Source organism: Dermacentor albipictus, chromosome 7, assembly GCF_038994185.2.
Source record: "Dermacentor albipictus isolate Rhodes 1998 colony chromosome 7, USDA_Dalb.pri_finalv2, whole genome shotgun sequence".
Lineage (NCBI taxonomy): Eukaryota > Metazoa > Arthropoda > Arachnida > Ixodida > Ixodidae > Dermacentor > Dermacentor albipictus.
In genome coordinates this window covers 70,869,810-70,896,029 of record NC_091827.1, presented here as the reverse complement: position 1 = coordinate 70,896,029, position 26,220 = coordinate 70,869,810, and the positions used below count along the sequence as shown (strand labels likewise).

Below are 26,220 nucleotides of genomic sequence, written 5' to 3'. Positions count from 1 at the left end.
TTATCGAAGCCGGAAACACATCCGCGCGGGCCGGAAGTTTACACCACCGTTTTGGGAAGTGTTGGGAAGTCCGCAGCAGGCCGGACAACCTTCGTCGTTATTTTTATTTACTTTTCATCAATGGCGAACGGGAGAACCGCCCGAAATCGCTTTTAAATAAAGCCGTTTTATGCTCGGCACTGACTCTGAATCGTTGAACGAGTACCTCTGCCTGATGGAACCGACGTCGACGTACGCAGACTTGGGGAGGAACGCCGCGCCCGTCAAGTTTGATCCGCCGCGGCTGAGCCGGAAACGTCGCGATGTCGTTGACGGCCACTCTCAGCAGGTGTGTTTTGTGTGTGCGTGTGCGTGTGTGTGTCGCAGCAGTTGGAATCCCTCTCGCTCGCGCTGAGGTTTCGCATCGATGCCTGGCATCGCCCCATTGTTTCGCGATAAAGGCCAGGCGGTATCGGCACGATCGAGTTTGTACCGCCCGGCTTCGTCTTCCTCTTTCTCCGTCGGCTCATCGTTCGTTCGTGATTGCGGATCGGAGGAGCCATGGAGGCTGTCGAGGAGGATCGTTTAATCGAGGTGAAAAAATTCGTCGCCCGACACTCGAAGCGTACCCGCCATGTGCGGAGGTTACAGCGCGATCACTCCAGCGTGTTATCAGTGCGCCTACATGTTTGTTTTCTCCGTCGAACGGCCCACAAAAGCGTTGGCTTGTCAGAGATCAACGTTAGAAATCGGGCCCGCGTAAACACTGCGTAGAGGTGGTGTTTTCCGCACGTTGTCGTCGAAATCACGAGTACCCTTAACGCGGAGTCGTTCGCTGCTTGGCAAAGTAGCGTTTGTTATAGCTTGAGGTTTCCTGAAACCTTGGATTGTGCGTTCGCACGTGTGTACAGAGATCGGCAGTGACATTCGTGATCGTCTGGCTGGCTCTTCAAAAGATTCCTTTTTGAATGTCGCGGATTTCGCGGCGCCGCGTAATGTCTCTGCTTTGCCTGAACAGTGTTGCACTACATGTGTGTCAACGACGCACAGTGCAGCGCTAAACGGTGCTCTCGCGCAAAGCGAATCTGTCGCTAGTTTTTGGCGCGGCATGCTAATGGTGATGCAGCCGCACAAGCTTTGCGCAATGATCGCTCAAGCACTGAAAGGCTGCGTCAGTAGGGCAGTTGAAACACTGGCGTAACCGTACAATTGCTAGAACTTGCTTTTAACGAATAGTGACGTGCAGCGGCCTTATACCCACCCCGGAAAAGAAATGGCACTGAACGTTTAGCCGTTGTTAAAGATTTGAACTTGGCAGTGAAATCAATATTTCGGTTGCGCTTGTTGGGTATTGTACTGCAGCCCGGCACACTGCTTGTGCACATTAAACACAGATTATGCCACATAATTCCATAATTCCACTTACTATGTGTGAATTGAATGCATGTGCCTGTAGTGGTGTCTCTGGTAGACCTTAATTCGCAATAATAGCCTACTACCAGAAGTGTCCCGGGTTTCTGCATATGTACCTTGACCTTTTCCATCGCAGCTTTTTGGATGTCACCATGACCTGTCCTGGATTGTTGTGAGCACCTGCTTGTAAGCTCTAGGGATAGAGCAGCATGCAGTGATCCAAAAAGCATGCATTAATTTACCCAATTCTCCACTGCAGGATAAAGGGCTCTCCCAGCAATCTCCTGTTGCCCATCCTTTGCCATTCGACTTCATCCTATGCTTCCACATTATGTAATCTTCTCCATCATTTGCAACAGTGCCCTTGTCACTCATTATGTCACTGTGATAGCCTACTGGTTGTCAGTTCTACGCATTACATGACTTGGCCAAGTCATGGGTACACACTGCATGATTTGCCCCCCATGGTACAACTTTTCACAGCTATGTGACTGGACACTCACACATCTAAAGAAAAAAGACATTCTACAAGAACACATAATACAAGAGTTCTGAGCAATTCAAGAAAAATATAAAAACTACACGGAATATTACACTGACGGCTCTAAAACACAAGAATACGTAGGTGTCGGAATCGTAACGAAAAAGTGGCAAAATAGCATTCGGATAAATAATTTTTCTTAAGTGTTTACCGCCGAAGTTTTTGTGATATGGACGGCAGTAAAAGAAATTACCAGTGACAAGCAGATGAATGCTATCATATATACCAATTCGTTAAGCGCACTCAGAGCTTTAAACCTTAACTCGGCGTCTGAATGCCTACTTGGTGATATCCTAAACATGTTGGCCTATAATGAATACGGAAGAACCTTACGCTTCTGCTGGGTCCGAAGCCATGTTGGGATACCAGAAAATGAAGCAGCAGATAGATGCACAATCATGGCAGCGCACAAAGGTATAACGCAAACAACACTTCCATACAAAGACAGTATCTGAGCGATTCATAAGGCCCTGGCATCAAAGTGGCAACTAGAATGGGACTCTTGTATAAATAACAAGTTACATGCAATAAAACCCCTGCTTAGCGAGTGGAAGTCGTGCAGTCACCAGCAACGCTTCTATGAGGTGATCCTATGTAGACTCCGAATCGGGCATGCACACCTGACACACAATTTCCCACTTCAAAACGAAAACCCGCCAACATACGAAAAGTGCCATGAACCACTCACGGTAATGCACATTCTTATGACATGTCCACATATTGAAACACAGAGACGGAAGCTTTTACATAATCTCTATAACTTACACATACCTTTACACCCCGCCTCAATACTCAAAGATGAACCGCTTGTGCCCTTCACCGACTTGTTAAGCTTCCTAGAAGAAACCGTTTTTTTATGCAAACTCTAAAGTAACGCAGCTTTCGCTGCTTTAACATTTGATTTCTAAATGTCTTGTGGCTGGCGCAGCATGGCCTTAGTTGCTTTTGTGCCATTAAACTCGAATTAACCAACCAACATTGCATGATTTGTGCCTTATGAGAGGTTCTTGCCTTCTTTTCTAAAGGAAGTTCAACCCTTGCCACACCGCAGTGCTTGAAGCAGCTGAAAACAAATGACAAGGCGAATGGAGTTATATACCATATCTAAAGAACTTTTTTTTTTATATCACCCACCATGGTAGCCTAGTGCCTGTGACATTGCACTGATCAGGTCGAGGGCTCAATTCCAGTTGCACTAGGGGCTATGGGTGGGAAATTCAAGAAAACGCTCGTGTGCTTAGATTTAGGTGCATGTTAAAGAGCCCCAGGTGGTCATATCTGGAGTCCCCCGCTACGACATGGCTGATGATCAGGTAGCGGTATATTATTATTATTTTTAGATATTGATTTCTTGTGCAAGCAATGCAGAACACTACAAACTACAAAAGAAATGGGAACATACTTTTTTCTTTTTAGCAGGGATGATGGAAGGTGCTGGCAACATTGCCGGCAGAGAGTTGACCTCGAGTCTCCTGGGATTAAAGTCCTTCAAAAAACTGTGGTAACGTGGCCACAACTCTTCAGCTGTAACCAGGATCCCACGCTTGGGATCCTGGTTACAGCTGAAGAGTTGTGGCCACGTTACCTGGATCCAGCTGTAATTTTGACCGTAAAAGATATTCCCATAACCATCAGGGTAGCAGCAGAGAAACAAAACTCCTGCTTCCTACTGCTTTATTACCACGCTCTGACACCCTACTCCACATTCCTTTCTGGCAAAGGACAAATGGTCAGAGCGGAAATACAGTTTTAAGAAATTATCATGAAGACTCTACCCATGCCCTTTGTCTTTTGTGCATCCTCAGTTGCAGAATGAGTCATTACAGACTCACCCAACTTTCAGTTTTATTATAATAAATATATTTTATAAACAACCAAAGGGAAAGCAGTTGGAGACACTAGTAGGCTGTTCACCGTCGATGCGCACATGTCGAGCCCAGTGAGTCACGTGTCATCCGCTGTTGGCTCCTAAAGGCAGCTTCAAGTTTCATCTCAATGTGCATTGTAGTCACAATAGTAACTGCACAAGGTTGCAAAATGCTTAAAGAAACACACACACGCAGTCACATAACATGGCCAACAATACCCGCAGATCTGCTTCAGTATAGTCACCAGCATGATAAGCGAGGCTGCGTGCAGCATTGCTGTGAGCCGTGGCCGAGAACTGACAGTGCTCAGTTCTACTTTCTCGCAGACAAGCCGTGCGACTGTCTTTAATTTCGTGAGAAGAACAGCTGACATGGCGCTTGGGAAAAAAGAAAAGTTATTGCTAATCAGACCATGCTATTATGCCCTCAACATTTACCAACCAGCAATAATGCGGCCTCCTCTGAGTCCTCTGGGGCTAAGGACCATAAGCTGGTAATGCGCTGCGCCAGCATGCAAACTCACTGGCAGTGCAAGTAGTAGTTATCATGGAGGACGCTGCCCTATCATGGTGAGGTGCTAAAAAGTTGCACAGAACCTGCTGAAGTTGTTCGTTGTCTCTTACTGCGAAGTGTCTCCCATTCTGTGCAGCCGACAGGTGACGAAGAAGTGGAAGTGGCCTTCTCCGGTGGAGCTGTTGGCCGCGAGGGGCAAGATGCGGGTGGCACTGCAATGGCGACTGGTCGCGGCCGGGCCCCGTCGTGGGGTGGCGAGGGTGGGGACGAGGAAGAGGAGGAGGAGCTCAAGTACGGTGCCAAGCACGTCATCAAGCTGTTCGTGCCGGTGTCGCTCTGCATGCTCGTCGTGGTGGCCACCATCAGCTCCATCAACTTCTACCGGCACACCAACACCTACCTGTGAGTGCCCCGCTCGAAACATTTTTATGTGGGCTAAGTTGGGCGGTCTTCAAACTTTATATTTGAAACAGCGCTCAATGTTAGCGAAAAAAAGCACTAGAGGACACAGAGTGCTGGCATCAAGGCAGCTCAACTTTTGATCAAAGGCTTTTAATAACGTTGATAGCCATACTTCCCACTATGAGCCCAGTGGAGAAGGTTTATTGATTTTAACCCTTTAAGGGGTTGCTATTGGGGTCACCAGAGGCACCAGGAGCATGCAGGCTTTCTGGTCAAGTTGGAATTATTCAGCGATAGCTGATTTTAGGATCGAAATAAAGTTTGGGCCCATAGAAATGCATGGGCTCCAGCTGGGACCTTTGGTCAGGATCGAATTAACTGAAGTATCTAATCAACCAGAGCCTAATTAATGAAAGTCTGCTGTATTTGAAGAAAAAAGAAAAAAATGCCCTCATCTCCGTGTTTTGCTGCTGAGGATGTCTAAATGCATCCGAGTGCATATGTTAGGTCGTGTGGAAGAGTACTTTCATTTGTGTTGCACTCTCCATGGCTCCTTTTAACATCTGGTGTTTATACATATTACACCAGCCTTCACACAGTCACTTATGGCGGGTAGAGTAATTCACACAACAAAGTATTGGCTTGCGTTCTCTGCCCATAGATATCATAACTGCATGCACCAACCAACATGGCCCCTTGCACAGTGTTTGCACAGGTAAGGCAAGCTTAACAAAACGTGAAGACATATTGAGCGAGTGTGCCCAGTGGTTATCACACTCGGAGTGCCCTGGAGCATACTTTTTTGTTCTGTTAGTGTAGTAAAAACTTAGAGGATGCTTAAGCTTCGCCTCTAAGAGTGTAACGCAATAGCATTCAAAGATCTCTACTTGTCGCTTCCTGGCGATCGCAGCTTTCTTGCCCATGCATAGAGGTGAGTGCGATGGTGCTTTTGCAAGGAAGCGAGCGTACCGCGTCACTCTGTGAATGGAAAAGGAGTTTGTGTTTGAGTTTCCACGTAACAGAATTATTTTATCTGGTACATATTCAAATTAAACTCTGGCACTATCATGTCTGTGTGTTGTGTTTAGGTCACACTTCACAATTTTTCTGGCATAGTTTACTTTGAGGAATTAAATTAGTTCAGTAACGTCTCTGCGCCATGTGAAGGAACTGCATGGTTGTGGTTCGGAATGACTTCTTGCAACACGACGTCCAATGGCGACAATGGATTTTTTTTGCGACACCGAGCCCTTAACATTGTCGAATTAGAACTTAGTTTGTATTCCCGTCTCATTGACAGCTGATGCCTTTTTGCCATGCTGCACATGTGCACGGCTGTCCTTTCAGGGTGTACACGCCATTCACCGACCAGACAGTGGACACAGGCACCAAGGTTTGGCAGTCCTTTGCCAATGCTTTCATCCTGATGGGTGTCATTGTGGTCATGACCATCCTGCTCATTGTCCTGTACAAGTTCCGCTGTTACAAGGTGGGTGTCTTCTACAACTGCAGAGCTCTAGTGGTGGGCACAACAGTGCTCGGACAGAAGTGGCTTTGCACTGATGATGCTGTCACGGCAAAAGACATGCAGGAAGTCAACGTTAACTTGGCATATGTGCTGAGGTTGTTGTAGCATGTCTATTTTCTTGTCTTTCTCCTGTTTCATTTTTTTTTTCATTGCCACACAAAAGTGTGTTGCAGTCTGTGTTTACTGCTGCAGTTTAACCTCACTTCATCACCTCAGCTTTGCATAACCACACAAAATAATGCTGAAAGCATTAGGTCGAATTCAGTCTTAGTTGCGTGCCATTTACCATGGCATAGTGGTTATCTCGTAATGTGCAGGTGCATTCGTGATCTATGGACACTGCGCATGCTTCGTGTGTCTGATTTGTGAGAGTTGGAAAAGTGATGTTTACTCGTGCTTGGTGCCACCTGCTCTCAGTCCAGTTTGTGAACCGGATGACTCTGTGCATATCGTTTCAACATGCTAGTGGTCTTTTCTTTGCTTCATATATTGTGTGATCATTTAAATTTTTACCTGTGCAACACAACGCTTGTCCTATGCAGGTCATTCACGGCTGGCTCATCCTTTCCTCACTGCTGTTGGTCTTCCTCTTCGCATACATCTTTTTGGGGTAAGTTGACAGGAGATGGAAATTGACGTAACTTTCAAGTGATGTTTAGGCCCTTCTAGCTTTTACTGATCGTTCGTCAATTTCACTGTTGCCCTCCGGCAAGCTTAATGCTGCCACAGATTGCTTACTTGTGAACCATTGGACAGGGGATGTATGCAAACTTGCACATGTATCAGGTTGCCAGTGCTCGTTGAAGAATTCATGACAGAAAGCGGGTGCATGTTTATGGCAGAAAGATGCTGTGTGCTTTTAAAAACCCCAGCTATTCAAAATGAATCCGGAGTTTTCCATTGCAGTGTCATTCATATTCCAGTGTAGCTCAGTGACTTAAAGGGAGCTCCACTCTCAGTCTCAATCTAGCTCCACTTAAAGTATTTAAGTGGAGCTAGATTGGAAGGTTAAGCTTCTGTAGTAAAGGAGTTGTCATTTGTGGTGCGAAAAATGACGAGAATGGAAAAATTGTAGTGGTGCGACCTGTTTTCAACTAGGGTACCTTTCACGTGACGTCGGCACTGGCCGATTCACAAAAGAGCAGCAGAGAGACAGGTTGCGTGATGATTACAGCAACTCCTCTGTGTTGGCCCGGGCATATCAAATCGAGGATCAGGAGTGGGTTCTTCGGTGGCAATTGGCTACACAAGAAGGTTGTATATTGGCACACAGAAAACAATGATAGCCTTCTAGACGAATAATCCATTCATCTAGCTTGACTTGACCATTTAAGGGTCGCAAGAAATCCAAAAATGCATTCTCTTTTATTGCACATATGGATAGCAAATTTTCTGCAGATTCTAAATATATATGACATGGGGATAGTGAATTCACAACTTGTGTCTTAAAATATGCAAATTTAAAGCTAGGTGCTGGTGGAAGGTTTCACCCGTCTTTGTGCACTGCTGCGCTGTATCATCACTACAGTGGCTAGATGGGCAAGTGTGCCACCAGCGTAACTTAACCGCTTTTCTGGGCCATGACAGCTGGAGTGGCACTGTGATCAGCAGCCTGTTGCAAAGCGCGCTTTGTCTGCTACTGAGTCTGTTACTGAGTCTGCTACCCATCTACCTCAGCTTGCTATAATGTTTCCTCACTATCACGTGGCAGGGAGGTGCTGCGGGCGTACAATGTGCCCATGGACTACCCAACGGTGGTGTTTGCCATGTGGAACTTCGGCGTGGTTGGCATGATCTCCATCCACTGGAAGGGGCCCCTGCTTCTTCAGCAGGCCTACCTCATCCTCGTGTCGGCACTCATGGCACTCGTCTTCATCAAGTACCTTCCCGACTGGACCGCCTGGGTCGTCCTCGGGGTCATCTCTGTCTGGGGTGAGGTCACACGACCATTCAGTCGTTCCTTGTGCTGAAGTGCTGGCTCTGCAACCTGTACTCTTGCCACTTGGAACTGTACCCTGTAGGATAAGGAGTTCTCAGTGGTGCTAGACCTTTTGCGCTCTGCATACAGTGCTTGCTGTATACCTCCTCAGCAGCTGCTGCTGTTAGGATTGAGCTCTAGGGAGCGAATGGTACCGTTTACTGGTCACTTTTGAGCACTACGGAGCATTTTGGCAGTGTGCTTTACATTAGGCTGGTCGTAATCGAGCGCTCAGAATCCAGCTGGTTAATTCAGTGTGCCACACTTTCCAGCTTAGATTGCTCAGAGGTGCTCTCACTTTTGAGTTGGAAGTGCAACCGATATCTCAGAGGATTCCCCTCACATGGCTCCTTCAATTGGTTTGGAGCAGCTGAATGATCGGCTTGAGCAGGCTTCCTCTGGACCCAATTTTGAGAGAGCTCCGAATGGCTGCAAACCGAGTCGGAATGACAACATGTACCCAATGAAAACATTTATTACGATTATAGCTAACACTTATAGCTAGTGACCAGCTAGCCAAGTATAACATCACTGAGGGACTCCTCAAAGTTAATGTGTTGGGCAATGGTTGTTTGACTTGCTTGCTTGGGTATGGGTAGCCGTAGTAGCTGCCGTGTAGAGACGCATATTTTGACCTTTTGGAGGAAAGCGGTAATGAGCAGCAGTGAGGTCTGCCATGTTCACCACTCAGTCTGCACCAAACATAAATTGAGTGAGGTCAGTGGGTTTCAAGGTGACCATGCTACCAGCATTTGTGCTCCTCATTCCCTGTTATCACTCCAACCCGCTGGCACGGATTGCCGTCCCACGAGAGGGGTGGGCAGGTGTTGTGCTGCCTTTTGCATGCCTTCCTTTTGTGACCAGTGAATCAGAATATTAACTTGCCTTCTCTCTGCAGACTTGATCGCCGTCCTGTGCCCCAAGGGACCACTGCGGATTCTCGTTGAGACGGCGCAGGAGCGTAATGAGCCCATCTTCCCTGCTCTCATCTACTCCTGTGAGTATCCCTGCATCCCCAATAAATGTTCGTCTCTGATTAAAGAGTTTCACTTTGTCCGGTATTTTGGTAAATGCAGGCAGGTGTTTTACCCTAGGGGCAGAGCCGTAAACGTGAGCGGCCTGTACGGTGCAGCCACTTGGTGGTGCAGAACTCAACCACACAAACGCAGCTAATAATGCAGTAACCAAGTGTATCTTACTTTGCTGTTGGTGTAAACTTTCGGCAGCAACAAGACTACGTTGCTTCTGCAAATTTACACCAGCAGCGAAGTAGAATACACTTGGTTACTGCAGTATTGGCTCTGTGTTTCTCTGATTGAGCTCTGCAACACCAGGTGGCTGCAGCATGCAGGACATACCGGTTTGTGCCTCCACTCATCCAGCAAAACGCCCAGTCCGCTTGTGTTTACCCGAATACCGCACACGGTAAATATCTCTATTGGTGGCAAGACATTTCCTTGTACCTTTGGCAAGCTCACAAGAATAATACAGGAGAAGCAGCTCGGCGCTACTCTGTCGCCCTGTGGCTTCTGCAAGAGTGAAGAAGAGTAAAAGCTTGTTACTTCAGATTTCGGGGGGAAAGAATATAGAGTTATCGGATGAAGCAAGACAGGAACGCGCCTTTATTTGCTGAATAAATCGCAACACTCACTTCTGCTTTGCACAAAATCTGCATGAATGCTGCAATATATCGATCTCGTGACTGATGGCTGCTCCCAGTGACAATTACCTTTACTTTGTTATAGTAATGCGAGAGCCACATTATTGTCAGAGTAACTGTTTTTTTTTTGCCAGTGGGTTGGCCCCAGGCAATCGATTGTCAGTTGCAATGTAGCCGGTGAGTATGATATCTCCATATAGGCTACAGTAGAATAGTTTTTCTTCCTCAATGGCTTCCATGGTGACATTGAATGCTTTGCACTGAAGCAAAACAAAAGCCATGCTTGTCACAGCTGCAAGGAATCCCTGGTCGCTATCGATGCAACCATGGATAGTGAACCAGCAGTCCTGGAGAGACATGGCAAACGCAGTGTCTTGCGCAGTGCTAAATGCAGTAAAAAGGTCAAAGTGTTCTGATAATTTCTTTGAGTTTTTGCTAATGACTTTGGCGATATGGACTTAATCGCTTCATTTCAGTTCGATGCTAGTGCCATCCACACCAATTTTTATTTTGTAATAATAATTAGCTTCTTTCCACAAAAAAGAATGCAAGGAAAGTTTTGAAAGAACACTTTACCAACGAAATTCGTGTTGCTCTTTAGTATCTGTTAAAAATGTATTATGTTGTCCTTCAAGTGGAATTTATTTATTTATTTATTTATTTATTTATTTATTTATTTATTTATTCATTCATTCAATATACCTTACAAGGCTCAGAAGGGCATTGAATAAGGGGAAGAAAAAACAGCATAAATAGTATAAGAACAAGTACCAAATAATGACGCAAGATTTAAAACAAGAAGTAAAGGGAAAAGTTGTACAGAGCAAATGATAACAAAAAAGATATACATAGGCATAAGAAACATTGTATTATGCTGTGAGTAACATGAATGGATCATATGTCTTGTCTTGGTCACTTAATGAAAAAGGTTAACACTTGTCACCCCCTTTTCTGTCCTCTCATGCAACAGCTGCTATGGCGTGGTGTGTGGTGACAATGGCTGACCGGGATCCCTTCTACACTAACCAAAACCAGCCAGGTGCACAGAGTGACGTCTCGTCAGGTATGCCACACTCTTTCTACAATTTTGCTGAGCTTTTTAAATCTGATGACCTTGTGAGGACAGGAAGCTGTGCTACAGTGCACTCCAATGATACTAAATATAACGACATATCGGTTATAATGGTGAATTGGCTTAGGAGTATCAACTTATGCACAAGGGCTATGAGAAAAAAAAGTTCTACAGCATGTCACATTCCTGTAGCACATGTAACACACTTCGTAATGCATTAAGTTATACGATCGGACGAGTCAGACTTCTTGCAAGAAATAACGAGCCGCAGTGCGAAGTACACGCGTGGCGCTCTAGGTCGACCTCCTCAACAACACATGTGGGCACTTAATGCACTACGTAAAGGTGCAGCATGCCTGGTGCCAGTAAGTGTTACAAATATGTAACACAAGCCGAAAACAATTACCGTATTTACTTGCATAATGATCGCACTTTATTGTCTGAAAAATTGACGCAAAGTCAGGGGTGTGATCATTACGCAGGTTAAATTTTCCACGAAAAGAAACAAATTTTTTTTTTGTCCCGCGTTTCATGCGGGAGAGAGAGAGAAATAAACTTTATTTTGAGACCAGGCTTCTTGAGCCCAAAGGTGGGTGGCCTCCTCAGTCCAGGTAGCCATGGCTCGCTGCCGCCGCCCGAGCCCTGTTCACCAACCGCAGCTGGCTGTCAAGGTCTTGCGTCACCAGCAGAGCCTCCCACTGGTCTTTCGATTCTTCCTCCATATCCGCTTCTTCCTGGTTGTTATCGCTTGGTGGCGATGATGACGGTGGTACTTCGCGGTTATTTCTGCACTCCAGCACCATATGGCGCAAGGTGTTCGGCGTGTCCGGCGGGCAGAACTTGCAGTCTCGCCCGTAGATGCCCGGGTACATGGCGTGCAGCAGTGTTCCGTGTGGGTACGTTCCAGCCTGTAGTCTTCTCCAGGTTACCGCTTGGTCCCTACTCATCGTCTTATGCGCGGGCGGGTAGCGACGCCTCTGCTTCCTGTAGTGCGCCACGATATCCGAGTACTTCTTGGATATGCGTTCTTCATCCTCTTCACAGTCGTCGGTACGCGTTCTCTGCGCGTCGGAGATGGCTCGGCGTGCATGATCTCGAGCCGCGGCGTGCGCCGCCTGGTTCCCCGTGAGAGACTCGTGCCCCGGTGTCCAGAGGATTTGTGCTGCTTCTATCTTGGTGGTGTTCAAGACCTGAAGCGCTGCCTTTCCAATCCTTCCGTTCATATACCTTCGGCATGCTTCTTGTGAGTCCGTCACCACGGTAACCATGGCCTTCTTGCACGTTGCGATGGCCAGGGCTATGCCCACCTCTTCCGCTGTGCTCGCGTCCTTGGCACGTATGGATGTGGCTGTAAGTTGTTCGCCCTTCTCGTCGACCACGCTGATTGCGAATCGGTCGTTGGTACTGTACGCAGCTGCATCTGTATATCTAACGTTTTCTTCTTTGCTGTTGGTGCGTTCGAGTATGCGCTTGAGCGCCTGTGTTCTCGCCTGTCTCCTTTCCTTGTCGTACTCGGGATGCATGTTTCTGGGAATGGTACATATGTGTAGCTTGTCTCTGATCTCGTGTGGGATACGCTGAGGTAGGTGCCTTTCATCCTCGACTTGGTAGCCCAGATCTTGCAGCAGGGCTCTTCCCGTCCTTGTCAGCTTTAGTCTCTCCAGTTGGTTGACGTTGTGCGCCTCCACGAGCTCTTCCCACGTGTTGTGGACTCCCATTTTGAGTAATTTCGCTGTGGACGTGGAGGGGGACAGACCCAAGGCAATTTTGTATGATTTTCTGATGAGGGCGTTTACTTTGTCTCGTTGACTGTTCTTCATGTCAACGTATGGGGTCCCGTACGTGACGATGCTCGTGAGCAGCGCTTGTATCATTTTCGTGCAGTCTTCTTCCTTGAGTCCGTGGCTTTTGCTCGTCACTCTTTTGATAAGGTGGGTTATTTGTTGCACTGTTCTTTGAATTTTTTCCAACTCTGCTCCCCCGGCCCCGTCCTTTTGAATCAGGAGTCCGAGGATGCGGAGCGTCGTAACCTGCGGAATCATGATGCCTCCCACCTTTACTACCGGGTCTGGTATCTGCTGCAGTTGTCGGCCTCTTGTGCGCTTCCTTAGCACCAAGAGCTCCGATTTTTCAGGTGCGCACGTCAGTCCACATGCTTCCAGGTACTTTTCCGTAGTGTCAACCGCTTCTTGCAGAGCGTCTTGCTGTTGACCTGTCGACCCTCCCGTAGTCCAGATGGTGAGGTCGTCAGCATATATTGCGTGACCAATCCCTTCTATTTGCTTCAGTTGCTTGGGTAGTGTGCTCATCGCCAGATTGAATAGCATCGGCGAAATGACGGAGCCTTGTGGCGTTCCCTTTCGCGGTATGTCGAATTTCTCAGAGCGTAAGTTGCCTATCCCCACTGTGGCTGTACGTTCTTTCAGAAAAGCTTTGATGTAATTATATACTTTTTCACCGCAGTTATATACGTTGAGGTGCTGCAGTATGGCTTCGTGTGACACGTTGTCGAAAGCCCCTTTCACGTCAAGTGCGAGGATGGCTCTTTTGCTGTGCGTGTCCAGCTTGTCGATGACTTTTTCCTTGATTTGCAGCAACACGTCTTGCGCGGACAGGTGAGCTCGAAATCCGAACATAGTGCTTGGGACGTGTTTGTTGTCTTCGAGATAGTCGATCATGCGGTTGTGCACCATGTGCTCGTAGAGTTTTCCAGCACACGAGGTTAGGGATATAGGTCGAAGGTTCTGCACGCTGATGGGCTTGTTGGGTTTAGGTATCATGGTTACCTCGGCATGTTTCCATTCCGGTGGTACTTTACCTTGTTGCCAGCACTCGTTGATGTATTTTAAGAGCGCGTCTACAGATGCGGGACACACACAAAAAAAAATGGCGGCCGGCGGAGCAAGCCAAACGCGCCGAACACGATTTTTTTTTCTTCTCGTGAGTACATTACGTGCGTTGAAACAGCTTCTTACGTATCAGTAATGAATAATATCGTTAATATCGGCAAGTTTGCGGCAATAACGTAGCCATGACCACTTTGAGGGGACAGAAACAGGGGACAGAAACAGATGGGCGCGCTTAGCTGCCAGTGACATAGAAACGCATGGCCGGCATGCTGTGAAATCTGCGGCATCTGTCTTCACTACTATCCTAATACGGCACGTTTCCGCTAAGGGTGGGCAAATATCTTAGCTGTGTTACAAGCGTCGGCGTATGAATAGGGTACACTTTTAACGTATCAGTGTAAACGTATCAGATATATTTGTTGTTGACCACAACCATTATAAATCCTACCCATAATAAAGGCAAGTTTGGTAGTACCTCTTTTTGTCATGGAAGTCCGGAAAGTGATGAAAGGGATGAAATGGGGCATCTACTTTAAGAATGTTTGGTGCGTGCAGACTGCTTGGTTTGTCTTGAAGAGTCGTTCGTGTACCATTCGACAGATGGTAAGCGCGATCAATATTAGCTGGTCTTGGCACACAACATATTGCTGCAACAAGTTTGGGGTACGATCATTACATGGGAAAGAAAAAAAAATCGAAATTTGATGACAAAATTCAGGGGTGCAATCATTACGCGAGTGCGACCATTATGCGAGTAAATATGGTACGTTGCATCCTCTCTATAGGGGAAAGCAGCAGTCGTGGTTGAAGGCCTTGCTCCCGCCGCTTCGCACGTCGCGCCTCGTTTCTCGCTTGGCGAGCATCCTCCACCATAGCATAATTCCGAGGCCTACCGCACAATCCGCTAATCCCGGGCAACCGTCCTCCATCGACATCTCTCTTGCTTCACAGTCAACTGTTGCCACAACTGCGGCCGCGTCAGCAACGCAGCACCTGTTTTTTTTGTCTGCGTGCGCTGCTCGTTCCCCTCTCCCCCGCCACTCGCTCATGGAAGGTCACGTGGTTGCCTTTTTTTTTTTTAACCCCTCAACTAGACACCACATTTTTTTTCAAGGCCATTGTGTAACAAACCACTTAAGGCTTTCGCCTTAATATATAATGACATGTTATGACCACATGATGGATACAAAAGTCAAAATTTTGCCTTCTGGAAGGCGTTTGCCATGCAGACTGAGCATGACACTTGCGTTGGAACGTTCTCCTTGAACCAATGATGCTGAGATGGGGCGAAAAGTGCCGACGTGAGTTCACACTCGCTGCAAGTTCTCAGCCGCGCCGATTACGAAAGCCGCAGAGAGAATCACGAATGGGACAGCAGGCCACAAGATGGTGCCAGCTGCTTTGTATCCGCGTCACCCACGATCGTGCTGCATATGGGACCAGAGAAGAAATGGAGAGAGAAAAGCGGGGCACTTAACAAGTACCTCGCTTAGTTGCTCATTGATTTTGTGCACTCTAAAGGATTGCTGTCAGTGTTCAGGCAGCAGCTGGACACGATGCACACCGTGGTTGTAAACCTGAAACCAATGCGAAAGCAAGCGCAGATTTCTGATTATTTCAGCGCGCCTAACGCTTGGCACACTGTTTAGAGGTATAAAGAAATATCTTATTTTTCATGGCCTACTTTCTACGATGTCTATTGTTTAGCGCAAGTGGCAAATTTGTGTTCTGAGCTACAAAGGTATTCTCGGCAACTTCTTCTTTTGCGGCAGTCCGGATATAGTGACCATCGATTATAACGATCAGATTTTTAATTATTTTTCATATCTTTATAAGTGTACTTCACTGTACCACAAAACAAAAAGCTTATGGCTAATGAGTTAGACTTGGAAGGGCTACAGTGAGATGTTGTTATCATCGACTCTCAGGGGGCCATCTAAAATCATCTGTTATCTTGAGCTAACATTGTATCTAAGACGCTCATACACTAAAGCCTCTTGAATACGTCATTCGCAGGGAACGTGGATCAGGTGTACACTAAGCGAGGTACTAATTAACCCACAATGGCAGATGAGCGGCTATAGACTTACCCGCGAGAAAAGAACTATGTCCTATTGATGATTTTCATTTGCCGCCAAGGCCACCTTGCAACAACGACGGCATCCTCAAACTCGACAACGCCGCGAGCCAGTTTCTCCATCAGGGGGTTTATTCTGCAAGAGCCCGCCTAGTGGACAGTCCATTTAAACCATCGCTGATTGGCTGGGTCTGCTCACCTCCTCCTCGCTAGCACAGCTCCATCTAATCACCACATCATCAGCGGCTGAAATGGACAGTCCACTGGGTGGGCTCTTACAGAATGCCCCTCCTGGTCCTACTTCTCTGCGAATGCCCTCATGACGGTCATTGCAAGCGCCACGTCGGAGATGGGGGTGCCATCGCCCACCATAGAAGCACCAGAGGATATCAGAGCAGAAAAAAAGAAACGTCCTGGCCGCCACGTTTTGATGTGACTACCGATGGTGACCACTGTTTGTTAGCCACCATATCTTTTGTGGTCTGTGCGCACGGTATTTCCCCCGATTCCGGGCTCATAGGAGCCGAAAAATGAAGTAAATACCAGGCATTAACCATTTGGCACGCGGTATGTGACTACGACCTAAGCACTCAGTCAGTACTTCACGTGAAGTGCAGTGGTGACTGGGCGGGGCTTCATTGCATTAATATTTAAACCAGAATTACTTATTAAGTGGGTATGTATTAAAGGGGCTTTACTGTGTGGGCGTTAAAAATTGCATTCAACCAAAGGAATTGCCTGCATTGGCAACCAGTCCATCCAGAAGTGAATTTATGCCAGCGACAGACAAAATCTTGTACGTGGTAGCAGTCAGAATGTAACAGCTGTCTCCACCTGCTGCACGTAGGTTCACAGCTCGTAAAGGCTTCTGTCAGCGCTGTGCCACTGTGTGTCCTGCCGTCTGTCCCATGTGTCATTCTGACAGTCACTTTGTTGCCAGTGGGATTACGTGCCACAGCGCGGAGCTATATATGCATCAGTCAGCATATATGCATCAGATATAAATGGGATACTGAAGTGCAGCAGTGATCACGATGCAGTGATTCTTGAGTGTACACCGACTGTCGTGCATAAACCATGTAGCATTGCATTTGTTCAGGATGCAGGTAACATGCCCCAAGCCACTGCACCTGCTACACGTATGTGCACAGATAACTTGTTGGCTGTCAGTAAAGTGCTCTGCAAGGATATACGTTGCTCGCTTGTGTAAGATTGACGTGCAAGTGGGTATCATATCATTGGCAGACATTGCCAAAGCACCCTTGTTTTGGCAATCCTTGTGTTTTATCGCAATCCTTGTGTTAATTGCTGACTTGCTGGTTGATATGATTAGGTATAATTAACTTGCATTTCGAGGGCATTTTTTTTCCCCCAATCCTTCAAGATTTTTGTATTTGTGAACTATGCAATGGGTGTGATTTTCTGCCAAATGAATTGTTTCCTCTGCTAAACATACTGCCAAATGAATTGGCAGTAATCTTTTTTTGCATTTTCTTTAATTCGACCCGCTGGCTAATTCAGTTGATTTTGTCGGTCACGTCAGGGTCGAATAACGAAAGTCGACTGTACAAATGTGCCAGCCAGCTACGTTCTCTCATTTATGCGACGTCACGGAGGGGTAAGTTTCTTTTGCCATCGACATCCACCAGGAAATTTGCTTGGGAGAGCAGAGGTACAGAAGGCAGATTCTGCGCAGTTTTGTAGGCAGACTGTGCATCGAATTTTAGACCGTCACCCAGCGTAGCAGAGCGTGCAGTAACGCTTTTCCTCCCATTGCGCAGCGTCGACCAACAGCCCCGTCCAGCTGGCAGAGGGCGGGGACGCGGATCCCCCCGTGGAGGTCGAGCAGCCCCGGATGCGAGGAGAGCGGACGCGGCGGCGCTCACAGCGTGGCAGCACAATCGTCAACAGCGGCACGCTTGCGGGCGCCACCGACAATGCTGGCGACCTCCCCCACCAGGAAGAAGAAGAGAGTAAGTTGGAGGGGCTGGCATTGTGTCCTGAAACGGGGTGCCCTCATTCTCGTCTTCAACGTGCTGCTAGTGTTGTTGTCACCATCAGCACTTGTGTTACCGGCTGCGGTGTGGCCGCAGTGTTCTGTTGTATGGATGTGAAGGTGACAGGTTTAATTCTTCCGCTGCCGTGGCCACGTTCCTGTAAGGGCAGAATGCAAAAACGCTCACGCTACCATTTCTTGGATGTGTGGTAAAGAACCCCAGATGGTCAGAACTCAACTGTGCGTGCATGTCCCCCATAAGCCACTGTGCAGTCTTGAGATGTTAAAGCCTGCAGTGTAATCCTAATGTTCAGAGCTTATTATGTGTTGCTCACCTTTTTGTCCTTGACTTCGCCAGGCTGTTAGCAGTGTTACCATGAATTCACACCAACCTGGTCAGCTTTTACTCACCTCTTCGCTGAAGGGCGTTTCCAGTCGGGCTTGTCAGTTGGGGAATCTGACAAAGATGGAGAGGCACACAGAGGACATACACAGCGCTTTACTTTCAACAACAACAACAATAACAGAAAGTTTATTTTGCCAGTGGACAGCTTTTTAATACTGATCACTGCAACGAAACAAGAAAAACCGTGCATAGATGATACTGCTTTTCATCTCACTATTGCGCATTGGCCGTGCCTTCTAAAGCCATCAACTCTTTTTCACACAAGGCTACAGAAGGGCAAGTTACACAGTTTTTACCCACATGTGCTATTTCAGTAGCTTCAATAATTTCCCTGGTAGAAACCGTGGGAAATGCATGCGACATCGGATGTTACGGTTTCCCGGATCACACATTTTCCTTTCATGCGAAAGCGCCAATGGGCCCCTCGAGTGAAAAAGCCAGCGTCGTCTGTAGCAGTGAAATTTCCCATTGGCTGCGATGCCATGTCAGGAGTACACCTCGCGTGCTCGTGACGCTGGCTCGCACTTGCTGGCTCGGGCCGCAACAGAGCAAAGCAGGAGAAAGGGAACATATTATGCTGCGATAGCATTTAAAGTGCTGCGTGAGGGAAGGGGGCATCGCTTCGATGTCATGTCACCTTCGCTCTCAGAGGCCTGTGTTATCTGCACCTTCCGTGTCTGCGCAAGCTCTGGCTTGCGTTCTAACTGCGTCTTGGTAAGGCTAAATCAAAATATGCCAAGCGTCTCAACACACTCGCTTGCCCATGAGGAGTTTATAACTTGGACTGCTCAGTGGTATTCAATTCAACATTAATGCTTTCGCATTCACAACTCGTAAGAAGGGCTTAGGTGTCCTTGGATTTTTTCTTGCGGTCCCATAAAAAACAATTCAGTGGTGTTCTACTGTATTGTCATCTTAGTAATCTTGTACTGCTTTCTTTCAAGCTTTCTCACCAACTAAGCCTGCTTAAACATTTGTTTCATGCTTCAAAAAGTGGCATATTTTTTTTCTTTTATTGCGATAGCAATTATATGGACATTCCAAGTGAATTTTTTCCATCGCTCTGAGGTTCCATATATGTTTAGGTTCAGTTGAACCCACTTATAACGACATCAGCTTTAACAACACAGTGGACTTTTTAAACGGAACCTCAAGGGACCAGGGAAATTGGTTCTGTTTATCAGGAGTTCCATTTACTGAGAGACAGAAAGCTGAATACAATTGCATGAATACAAAACCAACTAACCATGAAGATGGTGTTCCGTTTAAGAGGCAGTTCCGTGTAAACGATTTCTGTTTATTGAGATTCCACTGTATATAGGTTATAACAACGAGAAGCTGCTGCACGGTCAATCTCTATATGTTTTCTATGGTGAAATAACCTGCTTACTACAATGCCCCCATGTCATATTATTGGTTATAATGATGGATTCTGGATACTGGGTGTCCGTGCCAAAACGTAGTGGGATTCAAAATTCTTGAAAAAAAAAAAAGAGAAATTAGAGCCGCTGCACGGCGCCACATGCTGTTTTCCAGCCTTTTCCACATCCCCAGCCTCGCGCGCCTCTCTCCCATCGCCCTTCCACCCCTCTGAGCACGAATGGGCTGCACCCATAGCTTTATGCTGCTCCACCGTCAGAAACGTGAACGTGAAATGTGAATGGGTGCTGCTCTAAGATTGTTCGCTGGCCCTCGTGCTCGTCTTTGTTGGTTGCGTCGAAGTTGTTCCTGGCCATGTCGTTTCTCAGCCTCGTTTTCCTCATCGCCGAAATAGAAGATGGCTGATCCACCTGCTGATAATCGGTAATGCGTGACATTACTGGTGAAAGGAAAGCACACTGCTATAGATTTGAAAACGAGGTGCTTCTAACCGATTAGGCGATCGTCGCAAATGTGCTTACATAGGATAGCAACAGCAACAGTGGTGGCGACAGTGATGATGTGGTAGTGTGGGCTGCCTCAACGTTGTCCTCTCTGGAGAACCAGCGGATGATCAAAACCCCGGGGCGTCAATTTCGTGAGGGACCTACCGCTGCACTGCGTGGAGCACCTTGATGTCTTGGAGAAGGATGTCTGCAGGTTTTGCGTAAAGCAAGCAAAGCTGACCGACATAGGGTTTTCTCGTGCAAAACAGGGAGAAGTACGTAGCGAGATGCTTGTGGCGATCTCGCCCCAGCGTTTTTGGATTTCTCAAGCTGAGAGGCTACCGCGGCAACCTTCTCGCTTTTTCTAAGAGGCCCCTTTTGAGGCTACCAAAGCGATGCCTTGGTGGAGATCACATGTCACTTACCGCCCGTGACCACGCTTTGGAGTTAGGGCAGTGTCATTCTTGAACGCCTGCAGCCACAGCTTGTTGCATGCGATTGGAGTGTGGGAAGCAGAGCTAAACGAGTCAAACACAATCAAAAGCCGGATGGAGGAAGGTGGTGGGGAAGGGAATTGGCCTCCCTGCCATTATAGTTTTCACCCAACAGTTCTGCCATTCCCATTCTTATTTTCTTTTTCTTGCAACCTGGTTATAACAGTTATCGGATATAACAATGGAATTTTTGTGGGACTTGAATATTGCTATAAGTGGATTCGACACTATATGTATGCTATATGCCTTGCCATGCTACATCACGTGCAGAATGTGCGGGCTATATTGACACACCATTCTGTTGCTAAAGTTGCTCATACCAGGCCTTACATTCTTGACAAAATTATTCCTTAGAATCTTGAGAACGGCAGCCCGCAAGCAAATGTCATGAAACAAAACATCAACTGCGCGTACGTTTTATCTTAAATGTTTTCAAACTTAAATGTTAAAAGTGTGAAACAATAACAGAGCTCGAACCTGAAAATTACGTATATGTATTGGCAAGACTGTGCGCTAACTCCGGGTTCAGACCAGGGAAGAGGTTTGAAACATACCCAATACGGAACAGTGGGGGCAAAGTCGCTGAGAAAGACGTTGGCTTTGATTAATAAACATAAATGAAGTTGTCCAGTGGCAGGATTCAAACAGAGGACCCCTAGCACGACAGCTCGTTTTTGGTTAGTCAACTTACGTTTACGTCAGTTCATACTGCCACTACCACTGCGAGTCTTACACTTTGTGTTGCTATCACATTCATTGCTTCGACCTTGTGGTGAAACTGTGATATTTTTTAATGAACTTGGCATTTTTGCTCACCCTGCCCTCTTCCTTCAACAGGGGGAGTCAAGCTAGGCCTGGGCGACTTCATCTTTTACAGTGTCTTGGTGGGGAAGGCGTCGTCCTATGGCGACTGGAACACGACTGTTGCCTGCTTTGTGGCCATCCTCATTGTAAGTGGGGCGTGCGATGTAGCCATGCTGCGCTGTTGTACTGTGGCACACTGTTGCATCATCAGCTGTGCTTTGTATGTTGTCCACTGATGCTATGTAGTATCTTATGCGATTCACGTTGATTGCACATAGTTCATATCATCAAGCTTTTGATAGTAATTCCAAGTAGTTAACAAAGACGCGAATTAATGAAAATAAACAAACACCTGCCTTGTTTCTTTTCACAATTTGAACGTATAACAGAAGACACCAAGCAGCGAACTATAGCGCAAGAATTTTGTCACCCAAGTCCACTCTGCAGCTTGTCGGTCTGTTTCGTTGCAACAGGGTAATGAAAAGGGCTAGTTGGTTATGGTTTATGCTGACCAACAGGGTACGTTGAGGCATGATGAATTGGCAAACGGCACTAACTACAGTAAACCCTCGTTAAGACTAACTCCGATGACCCAATATATTAGTCAAGCTGAAACTTTCTTCCAACCGTGCTGTCAACCCATGTGTATTTCACGTGTTTGGTTAAAAAGATTTTGTACCGAACTCTGCATGTCTCGAGATCTCAACTATGAAAACACCAGGGAAAAGGCAAAGAGGTGGTGTCAGCAGAGTTGCTTGCTCTTGCCTCTCACCTGCCGGCAGCTTTCTAGCCAAGCCAGACGTCCCGCTCAGCTGCGCTCACCTGCTTATCTCTCCCACTCTTTTGATCTATCGCTGCTGGTGCGTGCTTGCTCGGCTGCTTGTTGCCGCTTCTTAGCTTGCATAGCAGCGGTGATCTGGGAGCCGAGATTTTGTCTCTCTCTCATTAGGACACTTTCAGTACGCATCAGTACGTTCGCTGCGCATTTATTGTTGACCTCGAGCAAGATGATTGGCACTTTTGAGCAGGAGCAATAAGGACGTTCGCTTCATTTCAGCGTGACCGTAAGGCACAAACACTGCATCACTCGTGGGCACCTGCCAAAGGCTTGACAAATTGCGCTGTTCCGCAGTTCAGTTTCGGTTTTCTAGGTGAATTCGTCTGGAATGCGTAACGCTGCAGAAAGTAGCAGTGTCAGCTTTTTGGATGTCTGAAAGCAGTTATAGTACATAGGTAACTGGCTTCAAATAGTCCTCGGCTGATAATTCACACTCGACGGGGACCGTGAAAAACGTCAGAATAATCGGTAGTCTCCGGATTCACCCAAAAATGAGTGATTATGTTCCACCTGTGGGCAAAAACAGTGTGACGTATTCTCGGGTCGTCACTTTTGCGAGACACCTTTTATTATTTCGCATGACTGTAATAGTGCAAGATGCGTTGGCGTCTGTGAGCGACGGCATTCTTGGGGCAGTGCCAAGCACACTACCTTATCACTGTGCAGAAGTGCTACTGCCTATCAACCTGTTCAGTGCTAGTCATGCAAAATATCATGAAAATGAAAGTATCTTTCGAAAGTGATCGTTCATAAATACAGCTTAAGTTTGTGAATGTGTGTTGTTGTGCACACCTTTGCTTACCCTTGGCCTAGACATTCTGGGGTTGTCATTTTCTAGCAGTGCCTTTTACGTTGCTTCCTTTTATGCTCTTCGCACTTCGTCGGTGGTCAGAACGACGCTTTGAACACGTTATCAACAGGATCAGCCGGCCACGAACAGTGGATGACAAGAGTGGCACATAATCTAGCATGAGGCATTGCTACAAACTGTGGCCCGTATATCGATCACTCTCATGCTGTTGCTACAGATAGACAAAAGTACATTCTCATCGGTGACCACTGGATTGGTTAGGCATCGCTAGCGTCGGTTTTGCGGAGCACTGGAAACATGGCCAACGACAGTGCTGACGTCTCAAAATTAAGGTATCGCTATTTTTCCTTGCCTCAGTGGCCATTTTAGCGCACGATCGTGCAGTCAGAGTTCGAAGTATTGCGCGACGCACTGTAAGGTGTCTGAAATTTCAGTTGTCCTTATACATTAAGGTTATGGAGCTAGTGGCAGTGCCACGGGGCTGTCTGAATAATCAAGCCTGTCTAAATTATCAGTGTCTGAATTATCAGTCATTGACTGTATTGTGTTAGGATCAATTGTCTCGACTCTGGGCCAAGCAGTCTGACTTGGTACAAGTTACAGTAACACAGTTGCGCATAGACGGTAACGTGTCTGGTACCAATGAACGTGAAAGTGACTGAGAACATTACTGGCAGCATTTTAGAAAGGCTTCGTGTACTCTGTGTGCAATCAACGGGCTCCTGTTTTCATGATTTTGCTTATCTCAAAACTCCAGGTATCTAAAACATTCCCCGGTTTTTACAGCTTCGAGTCCATGGGGGTTTACTGTAGTAACTAGGGGCGCTGGAGCAGCATTCTCGAACAGTCACATTTAGGGGCACGTCTACCTTCTTGAAATTTGTGCTTGACTCGACACCAGATGTATCAACATCTACGGGCAACAGCATTTCTGCCCCAGTGCTAAGGCCAAGAGAATGTGCTTGGCACAGTTGGAGAACACACTGTTGGCCATAGATGTCGGCATGTCTGGTGCCAGGCCGCACGAAAGAGATCGTACCCCCGAAAGCTTTGTTTGGCAGTGCCACTCCTAGGGCGTGACACAAGCAACAAACTCTAGCGCTAATACTGCCCAGTCGTCTCTTATGCACATTACTTTAGTTATCGCTCAGTGCAGTCAGCCAATACTGAGTGCTTCAGCACATTTCTGGTGAGCAAGTGGAGGTTGTGGTATTCGCCCACACTGCATTGTTTCTCCTCCCAATTGTTTGCAGGGTCTGTGCCTAACCTTGCTCCTGCTGGCCATATTCAAGAAGGCACTCCCGGCCCTGCCAATCTCGATCACCTTCGGCCTCATCTTCTACTTTGCGACGTCGTCTCTCGTCCAGCCGTTTGCTGACAGCCTGGCGAGCGAGCAAGTCTTTATATGATGGGTCTCCTCCACGAAAGGACGCTGCACGAGGGAGTTGCAGCGATAAGTCATCTTGCACTGCAATAACCCAGCAGTGGCAGCGTGTTTTGCCCAACCGTATAAAAACGCTAATCGAGTCACATGCTGCAACATCTTGCTTGTCTTCAGTTGTGGAGAACACGGCACCCTTTGAACTATTGAGTTGACAGCATGCTGTGATGCGGTGTGTCGTGTGAACGGCCGCCATGCTCCAGAAGAATGTACAGACCGGGCCGCCAACTACTTCCGTCGTTCCTGGACTTCCAAAGTGGTCTTTCCTTTGTGTTTACCCCCCACGCCCCTAGATGCTGCTTTTAATGTAGTGACGCTTATTTATATGATTCTTCGCATGCTTCTGTGTGACATGCCACAGTTCACTTTGTTAGAAGTACTGCTGGCTCAGTGTAGTGGGTACAGTTGACTTCCGTTAATTTTACTCTGACAGGACTGATGAAATTGGTCGAATCATTCCGAGGACAAATTAAACAAGAGGCAGAAAAAAAGAGTATTGAACTGCACTTGTGATTGATCTGACAGTGTTTGCCTGATTCTGACACTCTCCGAATTGAATGCACACCCACTTTGGAGGGGTTGAAAGTGAAAAACTAAAATAAAAATGACATTAGAGCTCCTAAAAGAAAAGGAGAAACTGAATGTGCACCCAATGTTTTAGCAAAAAAAAAAAAAAGTGCATTGAATACAGTGACATTCATTGTGAGCTACTGTTTTCGCTTCAATATGTTTCTGGGGTGAGCGGAATATAGGCTTTTTGACAGGAGATGGTGTTTGTTCGGCCCATTCACTGCACCCTGAGTGCTGCTGAGATGGACTTTGTCGCTATTGGAGTCACCACTGCGGTCACCACTGGGGCCAGGCACATGTTTGATGACCAGCCAGGTTCGAATTGTCTGCCAAAGACTGATTTCAGGGTCGAAGCAATAAAAGGCGCCAGCCGGGATCTTCAGTCGGGATGGAATTAACCGAAATATGAAATTAACCAGAGTTGAATTAGCAGAAGTCTACTGTATTACTGAATATGTCTCGTCATGCCCGAAAATAAATTTTCTATGTTGACCGTCAGTTTCACTGCGTTTTTATTTATATATTTTCCCATTTTTTCAGCGGCTGTTGTGAGGCAATAATAATGATGATGATGATGATGATAAAACACTTATTGAAAGCAAATAAAGAAGGAAGGATGGTGAATCAGACGACCGAATGCCCTTGGGCCCCGGCAACTCAAGTCACTGCCGTCGTTTGGACGGCAGTGTCGGATATTCGCGTGAGGTGCTTCCCGCTACATAATGCGAGGCCTGCAAGTTCGGCACTGTGCTGCACCGCTTCGCACCCTTGCTGCGCTGGGAAGCCTGTTTGCGGTATGCAACATCGCGAGGGTTAGAAATGGCTTTTTGGCATAGGTCAGGTGCTTAGTGGTGGAGCTGGACGTAACGAACTGATTGTTTCCTTTGTGCGACGTCTCCAGACAAGGCGAAATGCAATGACGGAAGCAAAACGAAGTATAATATGCATAACCTGTGTGCTGGCGCTGTGCAATTGATAGTCCGTACCGAAAGGTTAATTAACCGTCATCGATTGGCATTGGTCTGGGCCGCATTTGGATGGGCGGATCAATTTTGATGACTCGGTGTCCCTTATCTTGCATGGAGATCTCGGCGCACCCAATAATGCTCGTGGAT

At 47.0% G+C, this 26,220-nt stretch overlaps 1 protein-coding gene across 2 annotated transcripts; it reads left to right on the top strand.

Annotated features, from left to right (window-relative positions):
- The first annotated feature begins 42 nt into the window (after window positions 1-42).
- LOC135919709 (presenilin-1-like) lies at window positions 43-25,603 on the top strand. Of its 2 annotated transcripts, none has more exons than XM_065453566.1 (10): window positions 43-328; window positions 4,451-4,716; window positions 6,064-6,205; window positions 6,787-6,854; window positions 7,956-8,176; window positions 9,121-9,219; window positions 10,853-10,945; window positions 17,662-17,853; window positions 21,479-21,591; window positions 24,348-25,603. In XM_065453566.1, the coding sequence occupies exons 1-10, from the start codon at window positions 170-172 to the stop codon at window positions 24,501-24,503; spliced, it is 1,509 nt and encodes a 502-aa protein (XP_065309638.1). In that variant the 5' UTR covers window positions 43-169; the 3' UTR covers window positions 24,504-25,603. The 2 variants fall into 2 exon arrangements, with proteins under 2 accessions (XP_065309638.1, XP_065309639.1); XM_065453567.1 differs by lacking the exon at window positions 43-328 and adding an exon at window positions 372-573.
- Window positions 25,604-26,220: the final 617 nt, after the last annotated feature.